The 15,036-nt window shown below is 40.2% G+C and overlaps 1 protein-coding gene across 4 annotated transcripts in view; it reads right to left on the reverse strand.

The window, feature by feature from the left end:
* RPAP1 (RNA polymerase II associated protein 1) overlaps positions 1-15,036 on the reverse strand; it is a 36,952-nt gene that overhangs the window by 9,798 nt on the left and 12,118 nt on the right. For 2 of the 4 annotated variants that reach the window (XM_015864531.3, XM_032444909.2), the window contains exons 8-18: positions 12,184-12,299; positions 11,643-11,741; positions 11,086-11,187; positions 9,375-9,542; positions 8,075-8,260; positions 6,266-6,400; positions 5,918-6,097; positions 3,171-3,328; positions 2,684-2,863; positions 1,691-1,886; positions 444-553 (exon numbers count right to left, since the gene is read on the reverse strand). In XM_015864531.3, the coding sequence (XP_015720017.2) occupies positions 444-553; positions 1,691-1,886; positions 2,684-2,863; positions 3,171-3,328; positions 5,918-6,097; positions 6,266-6,400; positions 8,075-8,260; positions 9,375-9,542; positions 11,086-11,187; positions 11,643-11,741; positions 12,184-12,299 (1,630 nt within the window). Of the gene's footprint in view, positions 1-443; positions 554-1,690; positions 1,887-2,332; positions 2,391-2,683; positions 2,864-3,170; positions 3,329-5,917; positions 6,098-6,265; positions 6,401-8,074; positions 8,261-9,374; positions 9,543-11,085; positions 11,188-11,642; positions 11,742-12,183; positions 12,300-15,036 lie in introns of all 4 variants that reach the window. The other 2 variants (XR_014947148.1, XM_085550281.1) reach the window with 2 other exon arrangements.

A 15,036-nucleotide genomic window follows, 5' to 3' on the forward strand; every position in this document is an offset into this window, starting at 1 on the left:
TGCTTTGTTCTTGTTTTTAACCAGGAAAACTAAAAATAATCAAAGCCAAGAGTGAATAAAACCTATCTGAAATTGATATACACAGAGGGGCAGAGAGGCAGGCACTGCAGCAGTATCAGTAAGCAAGGAGGAATTGGAGAACCTCTGCAGTAGATGCCTTCTGTTGTGAGGGGAGAAAGGACAAAGAAGGGGAGTAGACAGGGCCTTACTGCACTGTAATTCATCCAGCTTTCAGCATCACACATATAAGGTACATATGTAAAGGGTAAATAAATGGGAAGGGAGAAAATCCCCTAAAGCATAACTGTACTTTTTGATGTATTCTAGGAATATTAGAAATTTTTTTTTGCTGTGAGTGGATTCCCAGCCACTGAAACCACTGTGTTTCATGCCCTCCTGACCATACAGGACAGCATAAAAATGAAGCAATGAAATAATTTTACCTGAGCAAATCCCACATGCTGCGCATGGCTGGCTGGCTGAGCAGGGGCTGCAGCACCTCAGATGTCAAACGTTCCAATTCCTCTAAGCAGTCAACTGGATTGACTGATGGCTGCATAAAACAAGGGAAAACAGAGGAATGCAAAAATACACACTGATTTAGTCACATTCTCTTTTGATGCTGTTTTGACACACCACATCATATACATATCAATCCTGCTATAGGTTAGAGCCAGCTTAACTGCTGAAAGTACAGAAGCTGAGAGCTGGCACCTCAAGGTGTCCTCATACTCAAGTATTAGAACGCATCAAAACGAACTCTTATTTGGCTGGAAGTAAGGTATGGGATCTTTGGGAGCAAAATTCCCTAGGTGTAAACTTGCTCTATGTGGTTGACAACCCCCACTTCTTAACATTCTACCTATATTATTCTGATATTCTCATTTAACTTGAAGAAAATCCCATTTTTTATGCCCCTAGTAAGCAATATTCCAGACTGAACAAACAGGCTAGCACTTCTCCCCCCCCCTTTCCCACTATACTTTGCCTTTGATAGAGAAATATTCATTGCTGTAAGAAAATCTGATTTTCCCCCAGGTGAAAGCTGTCCCCAGAAATCAGTCAGCAAAATCTAAATGTTATCCTTAATTCTTAGTAGTCTAGGAAAACTATCCCACTCTGTTAAAAAGATGGTTACATAGTGCAACAGTGACCACGTTACAGAATTTCACTTCCAGTGTTGGTGGGGCAGTAAATAAATTCATCTTTATTGCTTCCTGTCCAAAGTTCATATGGTATGACCCTGAATGTTCAATCTTCCTACAAGGTTATTGCAATAACTGTCCAAATGCAGGATCTCAGACCATCACAAATGCAAAAATGTGCAACTCAATTTAGCCCACGAGGAGGAAGGACTGCCAAACTGAATTAGGTCATATTTACTGCATGCTGGGTATCTCTGCAGTAAATCAAATGAGTCACTGCACTATCACACTCCTTGATTGAGACTGTTAGCCTAGAAGAAGAAATGAAGACAGTGACATTTGGCATTGCCAGTGTGAAGGATCAGCACCCAGCCTAGGTAACAGGTATGGTAAACAAAACCTAGTCCTCATCTGTGTTCTTCAAAGCCTTTTTTTTTTTTTTTTTTTTTTTTTTTTTTTTTTTTTTTTTCCCCCAGGTTTTCAGCGGTAATACAGGAGCTGATACTGGTGACATAAAGAGACAACCTATGTTTTGCTGTCCTTACCTGTTGACTGCAAGCACTGTAAAAAACTCCCAGGTAGATCATGTAAGTTGTGGTCAGAGGCTGAAGAACTTGCCAAGTTTCTGTCCAAGATATCACCTGCAGGAATTTTTTCATGCTGGTCTCTAGAAAGGGTTGTAAGCCTGTCACTTGATTCCATGTTACTGGAGGAGGCGGAATCTGTTCACTGTCTTCACAGCTATTATTGAAACACAGCAGAAGAATGACACAGGATAGTGAGGATGCCTTGAAAACAATTCTCTCTAAAATATAATTTGAATAGCAAGATTTCTAGCTACGTGTAGCATGGAAGATGGATGACTAATGACAGCCACTGGGGGAAAAACAATTTTGCACATTCCCACAGACTAGAACAAATCATTTTAGACAGAAAAGCCAAATGAGAAACTATGCTTGAAAGCTGAAGTTTCTTCACCTGCATTACTCTCCCTTTAGCTAAACTCTGGTTTTATTGAACATTACCCCATTATCCAGCCTTGACTAAATTAGTCCAGAGTTTCTTGTTTGGTTGGTTGTTTTTTTTTCCTCACCAAAAAACACACTTGTATTTTCAGCAACTTCCATTGTGTTGACATCCAATAAAACCAGCAAACCTACAGCCCACTTCTCTTAATCCTGACCTACCTTGTTCTCCACAGAGTTTCTTTCCGCCTGACCTCAGAGAGGTAATTTTCTTTTCCCCCTGCAGGAAAAGTCACAGGAGTTTTCTAGTTCATTCTGGCAGGAATGCATTGCTAAATGAAGATTCTTACCCCTCCCTCTTATCAGGCTAGCAGGCATACAGCTATCTACCAGCCTTCAATCTACCTCTTCTATCCTCGTGTCAAAAGCAACACACCTCACATGCAGGGATTCGCATGTGGGATGGTACACCATATGAAATGAAGGAATAGAGATGGGTAAAGCTAGGTCTCCTAACTGAAGAGAATATAAGACAACTGCTCAGAAGCACCGAACAGGTGTTGGACAGCCTACCTGCTCAGCTTGGCCTGCAGCTCCACTGTGCAGCCTGCAGTTTGTGTCACATGTACCAGCAGAGTAACCACCGCTGCAGCTCGCTGGACAGATAACTCAAACATGGGGTTCTTCTCATGGCTAGTGCTGAGCAACTCGGGCAGGGACTGCAGTATCCTCACCAGCACAGGATAGAGATCCCTACAGTTTAAAATACAAAATATATGAAGTTGGAAGTAGTCCAACACCCTGCTCAAGCTTAGTCAGCTAAAGCAAGTTTGCCTAGGAACACGTGTAGTTAGGTCTTGAATATCTTCAAGGATGCAGAGTCCAGTCTTTCTGAAAAATCTGTTCCAATGTGACTATCCCCACAGAAGAAGGTTTTCCTTTTAATTAAGAAGGGAGTAGCAACTGACTCTAGAGATCCCAAATTCACCCCCCTAGAATACGATGCCTCTTTTGTGCCCTCCACCCCCACCATTCCCACTTCTCCAGCTTTGGACTGTACCGGTAGAGGTCACAGGCCTGACCATAACCAGCAGCCACCGCCCACAGCCGGAAGGCTTCAGTGCTCAGTCTCATGGCCTCTTCCCTTGGCAGAAGCAGATCCTGAGGATCTTCAGCTGTAAATCGAATTAACCGGCTCTTCATTTCAAACTTGTTAAGCTGTAATACAAATGAAAATGAGTAAACAAAAAGCAAAACACGACTAAGGAATAAGAGACTTCACTCACATGCATTAACACTCATTAACCTCATACACCAAAAAACCTGCAAATTTTACTGCACTTTATTCTAAACTCCCCTAGCACTGTTCTAACCTGTTTTCACCTTGTTCAGTCCTAGGGAGCGTACTACAAAGGGTCAGTAAATCATTAACAGCAATTAAGATGGAGGTATCCTTGGAAGAGATGCCTGGGTGTTATCTCATCCATTCCACACACAGATCAAGTACACTTGAACCACAGAGGTTTGCCTGGCCGCCCAAACTCTTGTTTTAGGTACTCCTTGCAGAATTTTTAAACTTTTAAACAAAAATTACTCTTCTTTAACTAGTCATATAAGTAGAACTCAAGTAGTCAGGATTACACTGAGATTTATCAAAAGCACTGTACATAAAAATCACTGAATGAATTCTTACATTCCTCTTAAGAGGTTACATTAGATGGCTTTCAGAGGTCATACAAACTGAATCTTTCTATAATTCTGTTTGTTTTACAAAATAGGTACCTCCTTCCTATTAGGTTTTTCTTTAAATATAGAATTTTAGTGCTTTCAAAATGTTCCGAGGTTATTTTAGCATTTAATTAAGCCTGACATGACTCATTTGCAGTTCTCTAGAAATAACTTTTATCCTCCCCAACAACTGGGTATTTTTGCTTAACCATAGAAAAGAGCTTCTCCTTCCCTCTCCCACACATGCAAAAGCTTATGTGCGCTCTGTCTAAACAAATGCACCGACAATGCCTTTCTCCAACACAAGAACACATTATAGATAATCTGAAATTCAAATGCTTTGGAGCCATCTCGTAGGGAAATCACTGCACACCCACAAGAAGCAAAGGAGCTGATGAATCAAACTATGAATTCTGACACCCCTCCTACAGAACAGAGGGCAAAGATAAATTTACTTCCTGAGGAGGAAGATGGAAGAACTCTGTTTTTAGGAAAAATTCCTACGCTATTTTGTTTTTTAGTATCTTCCATTCCCATGTTCAAGTGCCTCCAACAAGTCATATGAGAGTAAAACAGAACCAAACTCTGAGCGGTAGGAACCTTGTAAACAATGTTTGCATGCCTGGAATACCTGGACTACTCAAAATCTAAATGAGAATAAAATTCAGAGATTTTCTATTACGTTCCTACCACCACTTACAACTTTAAATATTCCATTACCTATTATCAGCACGTCATTCTATGTATTCTATAGCACAACTTAGTATTCTCCTGCTAATGCTACAATTTCTTGCATAGCAATTTATTGGGTGCTATTAAAATACTGAACCAAAACACCTCAGAGGTGCACACTGCACTGTAACAGGTGCTACTCTGAATTGATGTTACTTATTTATAGCACCAGTGTGATGCCCTATATGAGGGAACACACTTATCTCTGTAATGGAAAACCTGTCCAGAAGTAGATAAGAGGGGCTGGAAGTACTGAAAAATAACCTGAGCTGTTAAGGCAAATTCACAGCAGAAAAGTTCAACCAGAGCTATAAAACACGAAGACACAAATAAGACCTCTGGCTTATGAAGTCCTAAGCTGCCTATCATTGAAGTCACAGGAGAGTACAGAGCAATACATGCTGATGTGCACTCTAAGCATCTGCTGCTGGCCACTTATCACTGTAGGGCACAGCTGCACTACATAGACCTCCCTCCATCCAGAAAGAAAAAAAAAAGGTAAAGACTGAAATAGCTTCCCCACTGCTATACAACAGAAGACACATTGTAATATTGTCAACAATTCCTTCAGAACACATACACGTATCTTCTTCACAAGGATTATTTTGGCTTCTTTATTTCAGCTCATACTCTGTCTTCCAAAGGATTTCTGAGGTTTTCCTGCAAATGGCAGAAGATAACTATAGTGGTAACCTCACAGAGACTGTGGTTTAGAGCTATACCGTGCTTGAATCACCAGCAGGTCTAATTGTAAGGCTCACAGAGTCACGGAAAAGTTGCTTGTCAGAAAGGACCTCTAAAGACAAGCTGTTCTCTCTGTTTAGAGCAGGTTGCTCAGAGTGAGGTCCAGTAGGGTTTTGGATTTCTTCACAGATGGGAAGTCTGCAGCCTCCTTGGGCAACCTGCTTGTGAGTTTCACCACTTTCACTTTAGCAGTAAATTTCTATTTTTAACTGTCTTGTACTTCAACTTGTGCTTGCTGCTTCTCATCAGTGTATCCACTGAAAGAGTAAATTTTACTGTTTTCTTTACTCCCTTCACAGAACACAAATCTTCACCAGCTTTCTATTGCCCGGCCTAAACAATTACAGGGAAAGATTGAAAGCTTTATGTCAAATACTTCAATCTCTTACTCATTTAAGTGGCCCTATTGCTTCCTTTTACCTCAGTGTGAGACTGAAACAGGAATCCTGTCCCCATATCTCCTTGTTGCATATGTATTGGTCAGGTCTGAATCACGTTCTTCAGCTTAATCACCCTCAGTTAATTATCCATCATTAGTGAGGAAGCAAGGCACAGAAAACAATGGTGTTTGATATCAGAAAAGCTCTTCTGATAATCACTTACCAGCCTGGCTGTTGCATTTCTGCCTCCAGATGCCAATACTCTGATGAACTTCATAGCAGCAGAGCAAGCAACTCCATGGAGACTGGTGAGCAAACATCCTGGTTCAGCCACATGAGGATCCCATCGAGTAGGCAGAAATTCCCTGACAATGGTGTCAATCAAGCGAGGACAATCAAGCAGCTGCAGAGAAATAGCAGACACCATAAATAACTGAAAGCATACTATTCCAGTAGCCATACACACATAATGCCCAAGTTTGTCTTATCTCCTTGTCATAACTTCATCTGCTTCTTTCTTCCCTTTTTCAAATCTCTTCCTATCATTCCCCCTGTACAATAACAAATTTACCTGGAGGCATGCTTCAGAGGAGTGCCTTGCTATGTGGGTAAGGATGTGCAGGATATCCAAGACAACTGTTGGAACAGGTCGTACCACCTCAAGGATATACCTCAGCCGGTGATGAATCCTTGTCCTCAGAAGGCCCTGAAAGGAAAAAAAATATATTCATTATGCTCTTAACTGCTCCCTGAGAAGCAGTTGTGGGAAGGGAAAAGCAGATGCAATTAAATCTTTTGCAGACAGAAACTATTAAAATTGCCACTGGGGAAATGAAGAGAGAAGTTTCTGTCGATTTGCTATTATGCTAGCAAACAATCAAAAAGTTGGCCCAACAGAGCAGGAACATCTGAACTTTTGTTCTGAATCAGACCACCAGTGAGTTTTTTGGATAGTTGTGTTCTTCAGAGTTTGAAACTGCAAGTAACAGGGAATACCTCTCCTCCAAAGGGCTATTAAAATGTAATGTGGCTGAAAAGGGTTCTTATGCATTTTGGCTAGCTACCACCTTCATCGAACACAGTACTCTTTCTTTAGTCCTGACAGTGCTTGTCACATTGGAGAAAGCTGACAGAAGTGGAGAACAGCCATCAGCTTCTATTCTGCAGTAACAAAAGACAGATGCAGATGGATTATGTGATTTTGTATCGCTCAAAGAGCAGAAGACCATGATCAGTGACTATAGTAGAAATTAATCTTAGTGATAGCATTATGCACTTCTAGTTTTGGGAAAAGGCATGACACTTGAGTTCATAGGACTGATACCTTTAAAAGTTGCAGCCAGGCAAGTCTGAAGCTCTGTTTGACTGAATTCAGCTACTAGCTTAAATATTATTCTTACCAGTACGTGGAACTGGGAGTAAAAACCAATTAGCAGGTGTGAAATAGAATTTCACAACAGCTGGAACAAAGGAGAATTTTTCGCCAAATCTCTTCTGAGTTCAGACCACGTACCTGTTTCCAGAGTGACAAACAGACCTCATCTCTTACATGTACCTCTTTTGTTAAGCCTCTTAAACAGCATAATTATTAGAACAAATCTGCAATCACAAAGCCACTAACTGAAACCAGATATCTGAGTACAGTAATCCATTTGCCCAGTGAAGTTTATAACCACTTGCCATTTGAATACATGGACTAAGTGATGTGACCACAGACCTCAATGACAGCAGCAGGCAGGAGCTTCATTGGCTCCAGAAGGGTTGAGTTTGAGATGGCAAAGAGTACCGTTGTTAGATCTCATGATGAAGCTAAATTACACATCCCTGACGTATGTGAAATTCATTCTGAGAGATGCAACATGAAGAGTGATATAAGGGAAATGCTAAGTAGTCACTGCATCAAATACAAAGAGAATGTCATTGTACCAGTCTAATTCAGCTACTACTACTAATTCAGCTACTACTACTATCCAGCTGTAATTCTCTTGCTTAACTTTACAATGGTGCACACAAACATTTTAATAGTCTCTACAATTGTTTCACCTCTAGTTCAAGTATGTGAACACAAAAATCATGTCTGTATTCAATCTTTCAACAAATCATGGTCATCAGCATGCTCGTTGCCAGTTTCCCCAGAGGAAATTAGAGATACTTAATGATGAAATCACATCGGTCAAGTCAAAGCAATTTTAGAGGTTAATAAAACTACACTACTGATAATGTATGACAGAAACATAACATCCAACAGCCAAAGAGATGCTGTATTTTTTGTTCATAACACTACTGGCACACATAGAAGAGTACACATTTCAACAGCACACACACAGCCGCTGCACACAGAATTTTTCCAGAAAGATTTCAGGCCAAGCTGTGTGCTTACCTTTACAACATCATAACGGGCTACATCTGCATCTGGCTTGTTTTCATCCTTTTGCTTTTTATTCTGAGACTTCTCTGCTCCAGTTAATTCTTCTTCTTCTTCTTCCTCTTCTTCTTCCTCATTGTTGGGCACAAATGGGAATGCAGCCATCCCTTGGTACCACGAGAAAGTCCAATCAAGATATTTCTATGAGGAGGGTAAAAGCACACACAATTCTCATACAGAGATAACAGAAGACCAAAAAAAAAAAATTCAAGAACACTGAATTGCAGGATGCCTTACAGATTCCCACCTAACTCAGGAAAATAGGAACATAATAAAGGCTTCTCTAAACATTTACAGGTTGGATGAAATGCTTCTTCAGAGAAGTAACTTTAATCTATGACCCACAGACACTTGGGAAATCATGAAAAGCAATTACTGCAACATGAATTAAATCCACTAGACAAGGAACAGAAATGCAGCTAAATCGAAAAGTGTTTAAGATAAAAATAAATAACCACCAAGGGCTCTAGAAGTTAAACTGGATTTTGACATTTATTAGCTCTATTCCCATTCCTGGACCTGCATGATAGGCATCTAGAGATCTATCCACTCTTTCCTAGCACCATTCTCATTGCAGTTTAACACACGAGTAGCCCTCATAAAAGGAACTTGAAACACAGGCCTTAGTCTGCTTTGCCCATAATAGCCTGTTTCTGCTCAACCAGGAAGACTCCTTAACCTTGCTGTTTAGCGTCCAGTATCTCTGAAGATCCAAAAGAAGTTTCAGCCTTCTAACAGAAGAATCAAGAAGAAATTTGTAAGAATGGAAAAATAGTTATACTGTCGTGAAAGATGATGGATAATGATGGAGAGAGACTAGTACTACTGTGAGGCCTGACAAAAAGCAGAGAAAATACTTAGTCACTAATTTGTTCAGAAGCAGAAAAATTACAGCAAAAAGCCAACAACAGAAGAGTTGGTATTAAGAATAAAATGTCTATATCATACACATACACTAAGAGTGACATGCTCTACATTTTAAAGGTGTCAGGATGGAAGAGAACTCCTACAACAGCCTGCACCAAATTAAATCATAGGTAGAGCTAACTTAAATAGGAGAAAAGAGGGCTGAATCTCTCAAATTCTGATAATACAGTTCTTTGTCTGTCCCAAAGCACAGAAATAGCATTCTACTGACCACTAAGCTAACCCTTCCTGCAAGACTTTTTTAGCAGTTACTTACCTCGTCTTTTCATTCTGATTCTGTAAATGATTCTGAATGAAACCAAAGCAGTGGATGCAATGATTTCCTCACCTCGTCATCAGATGACACCAGCAGAGCTCGGAGAGCACCAACAGATGCTGCCATGACATTATCCACAGTATCATCCAGGGAGAAGCGCAGCAGGAAGAGAAATCCAGCATCGAGAAGCAGACGCAGAACACTGCCTTTCAAGGAGGAAGCAAACTCTCCAGCCCTGGCCTGAAAAGTATATCATACAGAGATAATGTTACAGCTGTCTCACCTCAACTGTCTACAATTTAACATTCTGCATGCTTGCCTCTTCCCAGCTCTATTGTAAAGCAGCTACACTGTGCAGTCAGCATAACAAACTGCTCTGCTTGGTATTCTCCAAGGAAAGTGCAGAATTATCTACAGGGACAGAAAAATTTTGTATCATTCAGTCCAAAGTAGTGATATAAAAGGCCAGAAGAAATACTTAAGTCTTCACAGATCCTCAAAGACCTACAGTGCCAGCAGTGCAGGAAAATCCACTTATAAAACATAAAACTGGGCAGCTCAGTCACATTTTGACCACCTGCTGTTTATGCTAGTTAGGAGACTTCCATGCTACATAACTTTAGGACATCACAAACGGATGCAGATATGCTAAATTCCAGTGCTGCCCCATACAGTAGGTAACAAATTGGCAAGAGCTCAAGCATAAATAACAGAATTGGTAGCCTTTCTAGGGAACATTACCTACTGATGAACAACTGTTTCTGCATTACATACTCCCTCTCTTGCATAGGCAGAGGGAAGGTCAGATAGCCCCAAATGCAATTACAGCGTACAGACTGGAATCTGCCAGGATGTCCACCCTGCTTTGCATGCTACGAACTTCTCACCCCACTTAAAATTCTATGACTCAAGGGCCAGTCCAAGAAAAAAAGTTCTAAGAGAATAATTGCACATTCCTATGGTATTTCTGTAACTTTGTTGTGTATTTCCTATTTGGTTTAGAGAGCAAGAAATTCTTTTCTGCTTAGATCAATAGTGGGACACTGTCTATGAGCAGTCTACAGCTGTTCCATTATGATGCTACTGCTGCTTTAGGCAAGTCAGTTGTTTCCCACAGACGAGGTTTTAAGAAAGTTGTTTCATATTTTCTCTTCTCCTCATTCTCCAGAGAGGCACATCTACATTTTTTTAAGCAGAAAAACTTACTTTCTTGTGTCTGGACCCTGCTTATGATTTCATCCTGTTCCGCCCCACCTTTCTTCTCAAAATCATGCTGTTATTTCATCTAAACCTCCACTGCTGTTGGAGGATTAGCACTTCCCCCAAGAGTTAGGTGGGAAAGTGCGTGGAATATTCATATTGCTTTATGCCCTTCACTGTTAAGATTAGGCTGGCTCATTCTCACCACCTACAGAACAAGCACATCATGTAGCTGGCTCAGGCAACAAGAACTAAGGGGTCATTGCAAATGGGAGTTTTTGTCACAGAAGTAACACCATAAAAATAGCTCCTGTCCAAAGAAACAGTGGAACATAAATTGCAGCACTGCTGCTGAGCAATACTTGAAAGCTACAAAGCTTCTTCCCGCAGAGAATCCTGGAATTCAATTTGCTATACAACACTGTAACTTTTCTTAACAGCGAGATCTTTGGTGTAAAAAGAAATACCCTGCCAGTGATTTTGTTCATTTGCAATAAAACAGAAGACAAACGACCAGAATCAGAAAATCTGAACCCTATTGCAATGGAAATGTCAGCTATGGGGAGGAGTAAATTCCACTTACCTTTTGAACAATACGACCCAAGACCTGTAGAGCCAGTGTCCTCTGCTGAATAAGCTGGCTGCGAGACAAATGAAAGAGCTCTTGGAGAGAATAACCAGCCCTCTAAATGGGGGAGGAAAAAAACAAAACACAAAACAACAAACAACCAACTATAGACAAAACAGACCCCTTAAAATAAGATTTGCTGTAAAATAGTGCATAACAGGAGATAAATCACAACACAGTTTTTTGGCTGTTTCGCACCAATTGCAGAAGAGACTGCAATAGATGAAGTGATGGAAGAAAACCGGACTTAAAAAGATGTATATTCTTTTTGCAACACCCCAGATCTTTAATGGCATTGAAGAAGAAAAGCCTTAACAGCACTGTCTGAAAACAAACAACAGAAATTAATACACTAAACTTCTCTTCAGGAGCTTGTTTCCAAAGAAAACCATCCTTCTACACTTTCTTGAGGTTTTTGTCACTAAAACACCTTGACACAAAAGGAATCTGACAAAATAAACACAGAAAATGGAAATGGGTGTGCTCTTTCCTTTCTGCTTCATTACACCTACCTCTGCCTCTTCTCCATGGTGATGCAGACCTAGATGAGTAGGCAAATCAGCGTCTGCAGGAATCAAGTCTCCCTTTAAACTGAATCGAGCTTGCATTCCCTAACATAAAGAAAGTGGTGGAGGGAGAGAGATGTTATTTTTATTACCTTGCGCTCTATTCACCACATCAAATTCTATTTCTGAGATGTCACCTAGCAATTGATTTGAGAAACTCCCCAGATCAGATTTCAAATTCTTTAAAAAAAAAAAAAAAAAGAAAAAAAAAAGTTTATTCCCCTTATTTTCCTTAGCTTTCAGACCTGTTTCACCACATCCGTGAGTTATCAGACTCTCACTTCGTAGCTCTCTTTAGCCTATAGAGTTTAAGTGATCACATATTATCTCATCCTGTGGAGAACACTAGGCCCCCTTCTCAGCCTTACAAAATCTCTCAGATTGAGTAACGAGGGGATTATTTAAGAAAACTTCAAAATCGTCACTGGTGAGAAACACAAACCAGACGCTTCACAAACAAGAAAAAAATCAGTTTCTGCTTTTAAACCTTTTTAGTTTTCTTCTGCCGGGGAGAAGGCAAATCTTTCATCCACTCTAGCTTCTCAAACTCCACATTGTCCATGTGAATCCATTCCTTCCTTGGCTTCACAGGCAGATCATCATCTTTGGGAGAGAAAATGACAGCTTTACCTTCAAAAGCAAAGATGAAGAAAATCCTATTCCCTATTTGCCAACCCACTTGGTTTAAAGACTACATCAAATATAGGATCCATGAAAAATAAGGAGAAAACAATTTTCAAATGAACTGCTGACTGATGCATAAACATCAAAGACTTAGAGCTGTTTTCATCCTTCGTGAGAGCTATAAGAGAAATTATGCAGCACTGTAACAAAATCCACAGACTATGCTAATTAGGGTGAAACCAAATGAAAGTCAGGACACAAATAAGGCCAAATGATTAGAACCAGGGCAGAAAATAATACCAGCCCTACTTTTGCAAAATAAATGAGCTTCATTCAGGAAGGGGAGCATTAGGGGAATCAAGAACAGTAGTAACACAAAGACAGCTGAATGAATTACTGGCCTGGCATGAAGTTTGGTTTTAAAGACGCCAGGACAACGTCAGCCTACGTACACTGAAGGGAGGGCACCAGTGCTACCACTCGCACTTCTGTGACACTTCCAGTACTACTCTCCTTACTGTGTCTCCTTTTAAAGACCTGAGAAAATCAACTTGGGAGGAAAAAAAAAATAAAAAATCATAAGAGAATAACTGACACAGCTTGACTGAGAAACAGCTCAGTGGGAAAATGGGGCAGCTGAACAAGAATTTCAGAGGTGAGGGCACTACAGGAAGAAATGACTGATTTAACTTGTTGATGAGTTTTGACCAGAACAATTTGAGAAACAATACATTTATGCTTTACAACACAAGAATTGCCCTCAGATCACCATGTGGAAAAATATCACAAGTGAATGGGCAGGAGAGATTACCTAAATGTTAGCACAGGTAATGCCTGGCTAGTACAAACTGTCCCGGGCTGATATGAGAAAAGATAACTAAAGAGTCCTTGCTATCTCAAGAGAAATCACACAAATTGATACAAGCAGACAAACTGAGGGCAAGGAAAGCAAAATCATCACTCCTACCGGAGCAAAACAAGACCAGAATTCATTCGTATTGCAGCTGTTAATACTAGTGCTCTTGTCTTCTCCTGCAAAGAACAGTGTGTCCCTCTGAGATGCTCTTCTTTCATCAGAGATTTCCCTGCTGATAACTGGCCCCAAACCCAACCTACTACTTCCCTCCAATTAGCAGATAAACTTTCAGAAAGGGCACTCATCATTTCTAGGATGAAGCTTCACCCTTATGATCAATGTGGTAGTGAGTCAGGCAAGGAACCAAGCACACAGTTATCTTCCTGAGCCAGAAAGCTGTTGCACAGAATTTCAGCCAAAGGCTCAACACACATTTTAATTGAAGGAGAAAAGCATCTGATATGTAAGAAAGTGGAATGTCTGTAGGTGGTGGATGCAAAATCAGAGGAAATAGAAATCAACAGAAAAAAAAAAAAAAAGATCTATTGACATTTGTAATTCAACAAATTGTTTTTTCCTTCTCCATTAATCACTAAACTGGATAATCATTCTATGAATAGGATTACACACATTATCATCAGCCTGTAGCATTATGATCTTGTCAACAAGACAAGACATATACATATTCCAAGGCATCAGCAGATTGCTCAGTTACTGAGAAAACCATTTACAGAAACAGAAGCTGGCAGTTTAGATGCAAAATCTGCACTGAACTTTTTCAGGGTTGCATTATATTAAGGACTACCAACCAACTGCTTCCTTTTCTTGTTTGCTTTCCCTTTTGTCTTGGTGCCAGGATTTGCTTTTCTATTTGATAAGATTAGAAGTTGCTATATAAAGGCTTTACTGTCTTCTTTATTAGAGACAGTTGCCTTTTATCTCATTAGTGAGGCAAGTTTGACTTTTGAGCAGTCCTGCTCTTTTGTGTCATCCTCCTTACCCTTAGGAAATTCTGAACAACTGTTTCTGCCGGATTATTCATCTGAGTTAAATTCCAAGCACAAGCAAATTAAGATTTTACATCTCCTGTGGGCCAAGATGGGCTGCAGACATAAACTCAGGGGCTAGAAAGGCTTCCCTTGGCTTCCTAACAGTGTTCTGGATCACTCTTCCCTTGTTATTTCAAATATTCTGGGAAAACTCAATTTCTTCTGTCTGCAATCTTGTAGGGGCAGTAAAAGATGTTACCAGCACACAACGCTTTGTACACTGAGCTTTTCCAAGAGCACTACTACAATTTTGTTCAGTCTCTACAGTTAAACAGCCCACTCCTATTGTTCCTGTGAGTAAAAGAAAGTCACTTAATCTGATGCTACTCGCAGCGCACTCAACTGTTCTGGGAAAAGAATTAAAACCTGTTATTTTGATTAATGTGAGTTCATGAAAAACAAAAACCTGCAGAGAAACAGCAAAAGTGAGGTGTTTTCTTGAGTATGAGGCAATTGTCTTTCTTTCGTACACACATACACATAGATTCATCCCTCTCATCAAGAAAGTGGTAAACACTTGTTAAGTCTTGCAAACACCAAGCTAAAATCCAAGGCAGATTTGGAGACCTCTTTAATCAGACTGCATGGGAGACAAAGAATGGATCAGAAGAGAGAATCAAGAGACAAAGACAGCGAAAGCTTAACATGAAATTGGAAGAAAATAAAGGAGAGATGCCTCTTTCAAACAAGTGTTCTGGAAGATGTGAATGGGAGCCTAATGTTAACACTAAGAAAAGGAAAAAACGCGAACAGAGCAACAATATGAGAAACATAAGGGGGTAAATTCTTCCTTGGACTGTCATGAAGATCA

This window comes from Coturnix japonica, chromosome 5 (genome assembly GCF_054131305.1).
Source record: "Coturnix japonica strain WE chromosome 5, WE-NBRP24, whole genome shotgun sequence".
In the NCBI taxonomy this organism is placed as follows: Eukaryota; Metazoa; Chordata; class Aves; order Galliformes; family Phasianidae; genus Coturnix; species Coturnix japonica.